At 47.3% G+C, this 12980-nt stretch overlaps 2 protein-coding genes across 4 annotated transcripts in view; one reads left to right on the top strand and one right to left on the bottom strand.

Moving 5' to 3' along the window:
- LOC136835931 (streptococcal hemagglutinin-like) overlaps nt 1-12980 on the bottom strand; it is a 601990-nt gene that overhangs the window by 465780 nt on the left and 123230 nt on the right. The gene's annotated exons all lie outside the window — the stretch shown is intronic.
- Nucleotides 9218-10075, top strand: LOC136835751 (uncharacterized). The gene has a single exon (XM_067099610.1). The coding sequence runs from the start codon at nt 9218-9220 to the stop codon at nt 10073-10075; it is 858 nt and encodes a 285-aa protein (XP_066955711.1).

Genomic DNA, 12980 nt, shown 5'->3' with positions numbered 1-12980 from the left:
TATTCAACCCGACACTTCATTTCGAGGAAGGAGGGTGAGTTCAACAGTCCCTTCGTGTACTTTCATTTTGGTGGCCATGGATGCTCCTCTTCCAATACAGATGTTTTCCATATGCATTTCTGCATTCCTTGTTTCATCCAGTTCTTTGATTCGTTTCTTGTCTCCCAAATATCTGTTTCCTGTTTCATTGCTTTCATTTACCATGACGCTCCTATGGCTACATTCCCTAGATAAAGCAATTTCTCTTCGTTATTCCCTACCAGTACTGTATCTTTCACAGACCTTGGCTACTCCACACTCTGACCGAAACCCAGTATCCTGTCTCATCTTGCATCTACATCAAATGTGCTTGCTCAGTCGATCCGTAAAAACTTAAAACCTATGAATATACAACACAACTTTGTCTCAGAATCACATTTACACAAACCAGCCACCCTCTCGTCCTAATATTCTAACACACACTTTGCTTCATTCTTAAATATTTTTAATCCTGCCTACCAATTTACCTTCAACAACAAAAACAATCTCCTTTGCATCTCCATCAATTACATCAGACACTTTTCTTGGTGAGCATGTATGCTGCATACACATCTCCATTATTCCCTCTGTTTCTGTCATCTATCTCGCTTTTACAGTCCAGATCACATATACAGTATATATTCATACACACACATACATATATATAGCATATATATATATATATATATATATATATATATATATATATATATATATATATATATATATATATATATATATATATATATATATATATATATATATATATATATATATATATATATACGATTTTTCCTGGGGAAATGCTTACCATGAGCCAGTTATAGACTCTAGATGAATGATTTCGTTATTTACCCCTATTTTTGTATAAAATCTGACTGCTGTTGATTCAGGAAATCGTAAAAACAAAGAAAGAAGGGGGAATTTATCTGAGCAGAGTGCTCTACTCACAAGGTATTTGTAAGTAAACACGTTAGGATAAGTTTAAAATTACATGTATTTACATGAAATGAAATATCAGAAGATGAAATGGACTAATCAGGCATGCAAGGTCTGAGAGGTTAATTATAACTGGAAGAATATCCGTCGGTGTGACGATGCTGACACAAGACACAGTCAAGAGAGATTTCCACAGCTAATAAACCCACTGTGGAGCGGAGAGATTCACGAATTAAAAGCCAGTAAGGCTGCAGTAAAATATACATAGGACAAGGCGAGCACAGAGGGCGCCAAGAAGCCTTGAACACACGATTTTATGTAATTATTTAAACAGGTATATACGTAACACTGACCTAACAAGGCAAGGTTGATATGAAAATACTGGTACTTAGAAAGGGAAATAGGAATTTGATTACGGGAATTAAAACAGTGTGACTGACGGGAAGAACCTTTGCAACAGATCACTTTACCTTGTAGAAGAGGTGGCTTCAATGAGGGAAATGTGGAGGAAGGGCTGAGGGCTTCACTGGCAAGAAGACTAAAGGTCCCTACAAGATAGGACCACGTGGTAGGGTATGGCTCTCTGAAGGAGATGGGTCTTGCTAGCATCCAGCAGTGTGTCTCTCTCCTGTTCCTTCTTTGAGACCTGATATGACTTTGGTCAGGGATCAGGAGGATACCAACAGGTAGACTGGAGTTGGTTGTCATCTATGACTCAGTCCCAGGTGTGCCTGCCAGCTGTCCTCTCTTAATCCAGGCTTAGGATTCTGAAAGCAAAGTCTCCCACAGTCATATATTCAAAAGGAGAAAGTTGAAAGGGATATAAAGCTATTAAAAGATTAAGGAGGGGCCTATATTCCTTTCGCCCTTCCTTGTAAGGTAGTGCCCAAAATGCACAGTTATATTCTCCAGCTTTAAATGAAGCATTTGGTGGCTGGGATTCTTGGGAAATTATAGTAACTCCCCACCCAACTTGATATCTCGCACCTTCAGTTGGGTGCAAATGTCTACCAAACCAAGGATTCAGCAGACAAATGCTTTACATTACTCTAATTTTCTCGTTAATGGCACTCAAGTATATTTAGTAACCTAAATCTCTCAGCGTCATATGAGATATCTGTAAATTTACTTGATAAAGAATTCAGTGTTTTACGTTAATTGCAGAGTAAGAAAAAATAAGGTTTTAACCTTAGATTACAATTACTTTAAAACAGGTACATTTACAACTATAAGAAAGTTACTGTAAGTATTAAAAATACACTAACTTTACTTGACCTCCTTAAGGTAAATCTCAAAATAAATGAGTAAATTTTTCATAAGTATTAAAATGCGATAAATCATAAGTTACTGTTATTTTGAAACAGGAACAGTTACCAATATAAGAAAGGTACTGTAAATATTAAACACAATAACTGTAAGTGATTTCCTTAATGTAAGTCTTAAAATAATCATGGACTTAACTTTTAATAGTTATTATAGTCAAAGACATGCAGTTAGTTTGCCTTGAGGAGGCATTACAATGAACCATATATGGTCTTTGTTAGATGTCGCCATGTTACTTAAGTTGACGGCACAGTGCCAGACGTGGCACTGAAGTCAAAGGTGCTTATGAGCACGAAGCTAAGTGCAATGAAGGACAGACGGTCTTTCTAATTCTCGGACTCAGGATTTAAATCACAAGGCAATAACAAAGAAGGCAAATGACAATGTTAAGGAAAAATTATGATTAATATCTCGAAATCATATTCTTTAGCCAATGAAAATGGCTTAGGTTTATTCTTTTGCCCAAGGGGCTTCAAAAGGAAGTCACAGGACTTACAAAAATGGGATGTCTGTCAATTGCACTCTGCATTGGCAGCATGGGAACAAGGTAAAATATAAGCCTTGGTGAGGTGCAAAATAATATGATTAATTGAACAAAATAATGAAAGGAAAAATGTTAAGGAAAAAAATAAATTACAGAGTTATAAGGAAATAAACAGGTGAGGAAACCTGACACCCTCTTCTGGATAGTGCCATGGTCCTCGTAGGATGAAAGGGTGGCACTGTGCCAAATTTGCACTAGTCCCAGGAGAGTTCATCAGCTCTCTTTAAGCTACCTAATGTTACCTACACCCGTGATTTCTGCAGCAAATCTCTTTAGGTTGATGGTTCTCCTTGGTAGGGGAATTGGTCGAACCGAGCCCAAGGAGGGCATTGGAGTGCCATCTGTGTCGGCTTCTTTAGCGGCCGAAGCAGGGGCATTCATTCCCATTTCTACCCCAAGTTGCCGCAGTTCCATGAGTTCATCGGCCATTTGAGATACAGCAGAATCCCTACCCATGGTTGTGTCTGTGGGGGACCGGGAAAGAGAGGAAGAGGTTGTGGTTGGCGTGATAGGCTCGCAGGTTACCACGACCAGCTCAGGCATGGGGTGCGAGGCTGCACCTTCAGTTGAGCTTCCGCTGTGGTCGGAAGGATCCGTCTCTCTTACCGGCACTGGTAGCAGTGCCAGGCAGGGAGAAGAGAGGGGACCCTGATTTGGATCTCTGGAATGGAGATTGGGAGAGTACTAAGGCTGGTCAGGCACTATTATTTGATTTGGAATTTGCTCATGGTTCGGGACAGACAGAGCTTGGCACTGCTCAGGGCATGCAAGTGGCACTGGCAGAGATTGGGAATCGAGTTTGGAACCTCCTGGAGGGAGATCTATTTGGGGCCCTGGCACTGGCACTGGCACTGGGGCAGGGACGGGCACCAGAATGGGATCTGGGATCAATCGTGATGGAAAGGGCCACCGCACATCATACTCAGGTGGCACTGGCAGTGTAATGAGTGGAGGCGTTTGAGGCTTACTCGTGCCTAATGAATGATTTGGGGGATTTGGACCCCTGGATTACTGTAACATAACTGGGGACTGGAAGTTCTGTCACAAATTTTGGATCTATGAGGTCTTGTGGCTCTCAATTTTGAACAGTAGGGAGTATCATTTTAAATTGATTGATACCCTCAATTGTGACAAGTTTACGACGGTTAATGATAGCTCCTTAGGGAACTTTGTCTTTCCTTAAGAAGGAAATTTGTGCACCAGAGTCATCAAATGCTTTGACCTGGAGTGCGGGGTAGCTACCTCGAGGAGGTGCCACATATACGGGACCCTCGGCTGGAAGGCCTAAGGACTTGGGATTTGTAACTGCCAAGGCAATAGCAGGAGTACTTGATTTATTATTGGGGCATTTTGCCCATGTGGGAGAGTGGCCATAAACTTTGCAAGCCATGCTATAGCTCTGGCTATAATCCTTTCATGGTACTGCCCCTGTGGAGGGTGCAGGCTTGTTAGTTGGTGGATTCCTGGGTGAGGGTTTGTTTCGGCACTGCTCAGGAGAATGCCTGTATTTCTTGCAGAACCCACACACAACGGGTTTCTGCGAGTGCCCATTCTTGGGTGGAGGGGCGCCAGAGGTGAAAGAAGGAGGGCATATTTTATGTCCCAGTGAACTTGCATGGGCGTGATGGGTGTCCCATGTGTCGGCAAGGCGACAGCACTACGCTAGAGTTGTGGGCGCTTTTTTGCATACATGGGTGGCTAGGGCGGAAGGGGCATAATATAAAAAATTTTCAATCTTGAACCGCTCAAGGGTGTCCTCAGTGGTGGAGACTCCCTGGGACTCTAGCCATTTAGAGAGGTCCCTATCTGACTGATATGCCCAGTCAGACCAGGCCTGTCCTGCTTCTTTTATCTGGCCTCTCCAGAGTCGTCTCCAGTGTTCGGGGGTGATTTCATAAGCCTTTGTGATCGCCTGGCGCACTTCCACCCATTTCCCTTGATCTGCCTCAGGGGGGGCATTGAAAGCAATTACTCTTTCCTCCAAGGAATTTTTCCCAAGAGTAGGGAGACTTCGGCGGGAGCGAGTGGGTAAGCGCTAAGGACCCTTTCTGCCCGATCAAGCCACACTTGGGCTCGGCCTCGATCCACTTGGGCATAAAAGTATGAGCCTGAGTGAGGGCGGAGCACCAGGGGCTGGAGAGGAGCCGGCAGTGCCAATTTGGGCCATCTGTAGCTCATGGGCTCGCTGCTTTTCATCCCTTTCGAGCTTACCCTTTCGTTCCTGTTCTTTCTTCTGTCTTGCATGTTCTTCTCTTGCAAGTCTATCCAGCCTGTCTTGCTCTTCCTTCCTCTCCTTTCTCTCTTGTTCTTCCTTTGGTAGTTTACCTAGCCTCTCTTGCTCTTCCTTCTTCGCCTTTCTTTCAGCCTCCCTCTCTGCCTTGGCATTGTCTATTCTCTCTTGGACCCACTCCCTCAGGGCTTGTCCTGACAGTCCCATGTCCTTTCCAGTGGACATATAAAATTTAAAGTGTTCATTTTGTTGGGTTTTGGATGTCGTAGATATCTTGAGATAATGCTTATATGGGTGTGACCCTTTAGAAAATCAATATGTCTGAAAAGACTCAAATTTCAGGGTGTCTGAAAACCCAAGGTTGTTTGTGATGAACTGGTTTAATATGTCTGAATAAGACTTTGTAAAGTCCCCGCCAAGCGGGTTTTCTGTGCTGGCGACCCATTTTCTTTGCCTCTCCTAGGTTCACCGCTCCTAGGATAACGGGTCACACAGATTCAGTCATACCCAATCATTTAAATTGATTTATGTAAATATTTACCTGTCACCAACTTGTATGTTATGTGTTTCTCTTTCTCAGGTATCAGATTGTATTCAACTTAGTTATTGTCCATTTGTGTAACTCAAAGTGTATTTGTTCATTGTATTTATTATCAAATATTATTGACCTCAGGTCACCCTAGTTCTCATTGTATTCCTCGGCATGACATCAGTCTGCCACTATATAAACCACCTGTGCCCTCAATAAAGCAGCAGTAACCTTTCTTTCGCACCTCTTAAAGTGTTGACCCCGGAGTGGTTCCCGGAGCCATTAGCGGACTCACACAGCGACTCAGTCTTGGCTCCAGGAACTACCCACGCCCCTAGCGGACTCATGAAGGCACTGTAACCAGCGTTCGGGCATGCTGACTCTCGTCGGCAAATCACCAGTGTCACCAGCAGACTCACACGGTGCACTTCCAAGCGTGTATTGATGCAAGTATCCCACTCCAATTAAGAGGGCTAGAGCGAGCATGGATGCGGACATCCCCTCCCTCGTTCAATTAACCGCAAACCTCGTGGATTCAGATGTTTACCTCCCGCCCATATCACCTGCGCCCTCCCCCGCAACGAGGCTCTCGCGCTCCTCCACACCGCTGCCCTGCCCAGCGCCCTGCCCAGCAGGACAAACAAAAGCTGCCCTCGCCATAAAGCTGCCGCCTTTCACTAAAGGGAACCCGTCATCGTGGCTGTACAGGGCCGAGGATCAGTTCAGGCTGGCAGAACTCAAGGACGAGGTGCTGCAAGCTGACACAGTAATTAACGCCCTGACAGAGGAGATCTACAGGAAACTCGTCCCATGGGTGTCCGCCGCACGCCCCTTCACCTACCACCACCTAAAGAAATCCCTCATCGAGACTTGCTCCCTGCCGGTCGCCGAGAGGGCCACCCGTGCCCTCAACCTCATCATCAACCTGCGGCAGGAACAGAGCGTCATGGAGTCGTGGGGCATGATCCAGGACCTCCTCATCCTCTCCAACACCAACAGCAGTGGAAAGCAGTCCGAGATAAGCCTGTCGCAGGAGATTCTCCTCCGCCAGCTCCTCCCAGAGGTCCGCATTCAGATCCTCAAGTCCTACACCATGCCCCTCGAGGTCTTGATCAGCACAGTGCAGCAGCTGACCGACTCCGCAAAGGCAGCGAGGCGGACATCAGCACCCACACACCCCATCAGTGCCATTCAACAGGAGGGCGCAGAGGAGGAGATAAGCACCGTCACCAGGAGGCGGCCACTGTATCAACACAAGTGGAACCCACCGGGCCCTTGCTACTACCACAAGCGGTATGGCAAGGATGCCCGAAACTGCCAACCCCCGTGTTCATTTGCCCATCCAAAAAACGGGGGAGGTGGCAGCCAGCAGGACAGGCCGCCATGGCAACAGAAGAACCCAGGAGCCCAGAGCCATTAAGGCTTCTACATCCGCAACACCATCTCTGGCAGGATGATGTTGGTTGACACAGGGGCCGTTAGAACAATCTTTCCGCTGTCCAGGCAGGACCGCAAGCGCTCACCGGACCCGGCTGCCTTCCTGGCGGCTGCCAACGGGTCCCCCATCCTCTCCTATGGTACCAGGCTCCTGTCGATCTCCATCCTTGGGCGGAGGTATTCCTGGGACTTCATCGTTGCGGATGTAGGGACCCCGCTCCTGAGTGTGGATCTCCTTGCCCACTTCGGGCTGCCAATCAACGTCGGTCGCAAGCATCTCCTTAACACCGGGACCCAGTGCGCCTACCATCTGCTCCGTTGCCCCCCACCAGTGCGCCCAGCTGCTGAAGGAGTTCCCCGACGTATTCAGGCCCGAGCTCCGCCAGGTACCCGGGCCCCAGCAAAACATAGCATCTACCACCACATAAAGGCGAAAGGCCCCCCTGCACACGCAAAGTTCTGGAGGCTTCCCCCTCGGTGCCTTCAGGAGGCCAAGAACGCCTTCGCCGAAATGGAACGGATGGGAATTTGCAAGAAGGCCTCCAGCCCATGGGCCCCTCCTCTCCACATGGTGCAGAAACTGGATGGCTCCTGGAAACCCTGCGGCGGCTACAGATGGCTCAACCTAGCAACGGAACCTGACCACTACCCCTGCCGAACATGCAGGATCTCACAGCCTCCTTCCACAGGGCCAAGATATTTTCTAAGCTGGATCTTTTAAAATCTTACTTTCAGGTACCAGTTGCTCCAGAGGATATCCTGAAAACTGCCATCATCACGCCTTTCGGGTCCTACGTCTTCGCCTTCTCCTCCTTCGGCCTGAGAAATGCAGGGGTGACCTTCCAGCGGCTCATGGACAGCATCCTGGGGAGCTGATGTTCTGCGTCTGCTACGTGGATGATATCCTTATATTTTCCAGGTCCCACAAAGAGCACCAGCAGCACATCCGGGCGGTCCTGCAGCGCCTGCAGGAGAACATCCTTGTTGTCAGATTCGACAAGTGCACCTTTGGTGTTGAGAAAGCTGACTTCCTAGGCCACGAGATATCCCCAGATGGTGTCCGCCCACTCACATCAAAGGTCACAGCCGTCACTAGGTTCCCTGTCCCCACCTCCATCAAGGCTATCCAGGAGTTCCTCGGGATGGTGAATTACTACAGGAGGTTCATCCCCGAAATCGCACACACCATGGCCCCCCTGACGGAGATCCTGAAAGGCCAACCAAAATCCTTAGTGTGGGGACCCAGCCAACAGCAGGCCTCCTCCCTGACGAAGGACACCCTCGCCAAGGCAGCCGCCTTGGCCCACCAGGACCCCAGTGCTCCCCTCCAACTGACAACAAACGCCAGTAGTGTTGCATGTGGAGCCATCCTGAAGCAGATCGTCGACGGCACCCGCCAGCCCATCGCCTTCTTCAGCAAAAAGTTCAACCCCGTGGAGGCCCGCTACAGCACCTTCGACAGGGAACTCTGCGCAGTATACTGGGCAGTCCAGCACTTCAAGTTCCTCCTGGAGGGTACGCCCTTCACAATCTACACGGACCACCAGCCGCTGGTCCATGCCTTCACCAAGCAGGGAGACGCATGGTCTTCCAGACAGCAACGACACCTCGCGGCCATCGCAGAGTTCACCTGCTCCATCAAATACCTCCCCAGCAGGAAGAACCCTGTAGCAGATGCCCTCTCCAGAATTGAGCTCAACGCAGTGCAGCTTGGGATCAACTACGGGGACCTCGCCCGGGAGCAGGCCGCCGACCCGGAGACTCCAGCCTACCGCACCGCCATCATGTCCCTGAAGTGGAGGGACATGTCCCTCACCACCGGGGGTCCAAATCTCCTCTGCGACTTCAGCACCAGCCAACCTTGCCCCCTGGTGCCTGCCTCCCGTCACCGCCAGGTATTCGACATCATCCATGGGCTGTCCCACCCCTCCGGCAGGATGACGGCCAAGCTGCTGACAGAGAAGTTCGTCTGGCACGGAATGCGGAAGAATGCAAGGACTTGGGCGAGACCGTGCCTTCAGTGCCAAACCAGCGAAATTGGTCGTCACACCGAGTCCGGAGTAGGTGAGTTTCCACAACCGGGCGGCGGTTCGGCCATATACACATCGACGTCGTCAGGCCTCTTCCCCCATCAGGCGGGGCCAGATATCTCCTGACACTTGTTGACCGCTCAACCAGGTGGCCCGAAGCTACGCCCATGCAGGAAGCCACCACCAGTGCGTGCACCGAGGCCCTCCTCTCCAGCTGGATCATCCGGTTCGGCGTCCCGGACCACATAACCACCTACAGGGACCCTGCCTTCCTGTCCGAATTGTGGTCCACCCTGGCACGCCTGCTGGGGACAGCTCATCACACCACCACTGCCTACAACCCCGCAGCCAACAGCTTGGTCGAGCGTTTCCACAGGTCCCTGAAGGCGTCCCTCATGGCCAGCTGCACCGCTGAGGATTGGAAATACCAGCTGCCATGGGTCCTCCTCGGGCTGAGAACCGCCCCCAGAGACAACGGCAACCCATCTGCAGCTGAGAAAATCTACGGCGAGCCTCTCGTAGTCCCGGGCGAACTAGTCACTGAGGACCGCCACAACCCATCTGTCCAGAGGCTTCACGATATAGTCGGCAAGTTTGCCCCCTGTAAGCGGACATATACCGACAGATCAGTCGCCTTCATGCCGCCCGGCTTGTCCTCCACCACTCACGTCTTCGTCAGGGATGACGCCGTCCACCCACCACTGACCAGGCCCTACAGGGGGCCCTTCCGTGTGCTGGAAAGGAATAACAAGGCTTTCCTGCTCGCCCTTCACGGAAAGGATGACTGGGTGTCAGTAGACCACATCAAGCCCACCCTCCTAGAGGAGGACACAGACGTCAGCGCACCACACCCTCCACCTGAGCAGTCGTCTCCGCAGCCAGGTCGCCGCAGAAAGAGGACCCTCGGCCGCCCCCGGAAACATCCGCCCATACGCACAGCCAGCCGCTCCCACACACAGCACAACCCCCCGCTAACTTCACGTAGCCGCGGCACCCTTCAGTGCCCCAGCAGATACGCCGATTAATCAGACGTTACCCACGTCTTGGGGGGGGGGAGTATTTGTAAAGTCCCCGCTAAGCGGGTTTTCTGTGCTGGCGACCCGTTTTCTTTGCCTCTCCTAGGTTCGCCGCTCCTAGGATAACGGGTCACGCAGATTCAATCATACCCAATCATTTAAATTGATTTATGAAAATATTTACCTGTCACCAACTTGTATGTTATGTGTTTCTCTTTCTCAGGTATCAGATTGTATTCAACTTAGTTATTGTCCATTTGTGTAACTCAAAGTGTATTTGTTCATTGTATTTATTATCAAATATTATTGACCTCAGGTCACCCTAGTTCTCATTGTATTCCTCTGCATGACGTCAGTCTGCCGCTACATAAACCGCCTGTGTCCTCAATAAAGCAGCGGTAACCTTATCCTACTCATTTCTTTCGCACCTCTTAAAACTTAGTGTGTTCTTTATGAACGAATTTTAATATATCTGAATAAGACTTGGGGTGTTCTTGATGAACGATTGTTAATGTCTGAATAAAACTCAGTTTGTTCTTGATGAACGAATTTTAATATCTGAATAAGACTTGGGGTGTTCTTGATGAACGAATTTAAATATGTCTCGAAAGACGTTAATTGTATTCTATTTCACACACGGACTCGGCCGGCTATTGCATGAATGTTGGGGTTTGCTGGTTCATCTCGTAGGACTTGATTTGTTCACAGGGAATGGATTTTTTAATTTTGTCTCGTAGGACGTGGTTTCGGATTCACAAACGGACTTGGCCGGCTATCACGTGAATCTTAAGGCTTGGTTTGGGGAGCATTTGCCCATTCCCAATAATTTGGGTTTTCTTGTGATAAGAAAAAAAAATTTTTCCTTTTTAGGGGAGTCCTGATATGGGTTAGGTTCGGGAACTCAGTGAACATCGCAACACTCTTAGAATAATAACCCAAACAAATAAATAAAATAAAATAAACTAAAAAAAATAAAAAGAAAGGACGTAGCGTAAACCTAAAATAAATGGAGGGACACTGATAACTGGCTAAGGGGGGGGGGGTGAGGTTTATGTACGGATACAAATTGGTGGGTTAGAAAGCCAGCCATTTTTAGAAGTACACTTCTATTTATTTTTATAGAATTGGTAAGTTCATCGTCAAGACAGATAAGTTAAAATTATATTATTTGTAAGTTACACTGATAAATGTGCGTATCTTGCCAGCCTTAATGAGAGCCTTTTCCTTCAATCCTAATATAAGCACAAAACTTAGTTCAATTACACATGGGTGCTGTTTGCCTAAGTCACGTGCGTACGAATTTGCCTCCTCGCACGTGCCCTGAAAAGTTAACCACTTGGGTTTGACCGGCTGACAGCTCAAGGTCGCATGGTCAAGAGCAATGACCAACTTGGGAATTTTCCCGAGACTGACCCCACTTATACAAACAGATTAAATCCGCTTATGGTTTGTTTAGAAGATAAAGTTTTTTCTCAGGCTTACCCAAAATTTCCCTGGGAACAGGACTTTTTAAGCAAAACAAACGATAACCACAAATAAACAAAGGGAAAAAAAGGGTTCCTTACACTTATGAATGAAATAGGGAGTGGTTATTGAATGGAAACACTGAAATGAAACAGAATTTATTACATGCGGTGCTATACGGAGGAATGTGTACAAATAAAATATGAAGCAAACAAATTTTATACTTTCTGAGATTTTACTCTACAGTGTTTGCCTAACGGATTCCTAACCTCTATGAGAGAGAGAGAGAGAGAGAGAGAGAGAGAGAGAGAGAGAGAGAGAGAGAGAGAGAGAGAGAGATTAAACTCTCTGAATTCCAGCGATAGGGAAATTTGAGGAAATACACGCACTATTTCCTTTTTTATTTTCAACACTTCGTAATTCCTTAGCTTGCCTATGTGAAAAACATGCAAGCCCTCATGCAGGGGCTATCAAAACTTGTGTAACGGATACTAACTCTCTTCACGATGAGTGGATTGCATGCACTTGCCTAAAGTTTCCCTATTTCCATTTTCAGTCACAATTTCGCTTCCAATCCTAACATAAAATAAAAATATTCACTGTGTGGAACTTCTTAACTGTGAGCATGCAGAATTTACGAAAAAAAAGGTTCGTTTCTTTGTCTCGCACCCAGCCTAGCTTCGCTAGTCGCTGATATGGCAAGTTGCAAGGGGAAGGATTTAATCTGCAACATGCAGATTGCGAGATCGACGGCAAAGAGGTCGCCATTTTTTACGATTTTTGCTGGGAAAATGCTTACCATGAGCCAGTTATAGACTCTAGAATCAGTGGTTCCCAACCTGGGGGAAATTTCCCCTGGGGAAAATTTGAAGCTACCAGTGGGGAAATAATTACACTACCTACTAACTAAAAAAAATAACAGATGTATTTTATCATGAGAGAGAGAGAGAGAGAGAGAGAGAGAGAGAGAGAGAGAGAGAGAGAGAGAGAGAGAGAATGTCTGTTGCCAAGGACGAGTTTCGTGCACAAGATCTTGAAGAATTCTGGGTTAATATGCGTGGAGCATAAACCCAACTGAGCACCAATGCATTGAAAATCCTCATTCTGTTTTCCACAACCTACCTTTGTGAGTCAGGATTTTCTACTTTACTCACAATCAAGCCCAAAGCACGAAACCGACTGGAGGTGGAATGTTGCGCACTTGCCAAAACTAGCCCTGATATTGATACACTGGTGCACAAGAAGCAGCCTCAACCTTCTCACTAATTCAATTTTGAAGTAGAAGAATAAACAAAAGTCCTTTTATTTTGCTACTAGCCGCTCTCTATGGCTATGCGGGTAACTAACCGCTCTCTATCTAACTATTTGTTTATCAGTATATTTGTCTATAATGGAAAAATAAATTAGTAAGTCGTCACAGTGTGTTTTAACTACTCTTTCCCTCATACAC

Source organism: Macrobrachium rosenbergii, chromosome 55 (assembly GCF_040412425.1).
Source record: "Macrobrachium rosenbergii isolate ZJJX-2024 chromosome 55, ASM4041242v1, whole genome shotgun sequence".
Lineage (NCBI taxonomy): Eukaryota > Metazoa > Arthropoda > Malacostraca > Decapoda > Palaemonidae > Macrobrachium > Macrobrachium rosenbergii.
The sequence above is the reverse complement of the archived record's forward strand: the minus strand, read 5'-3'. Positions and strand labels throughout refer to the sequence as shown.

What these genes read in the sequence shown, in the direction of transcription:
- LOC136835751 (XM_067099610.1), top strand. Translation starts at nt 9,218, where the DNA reads ATGCAGGAAGCCACCACCAGTGCGTGCACCGAGGCCCTCCTCTCCAGC.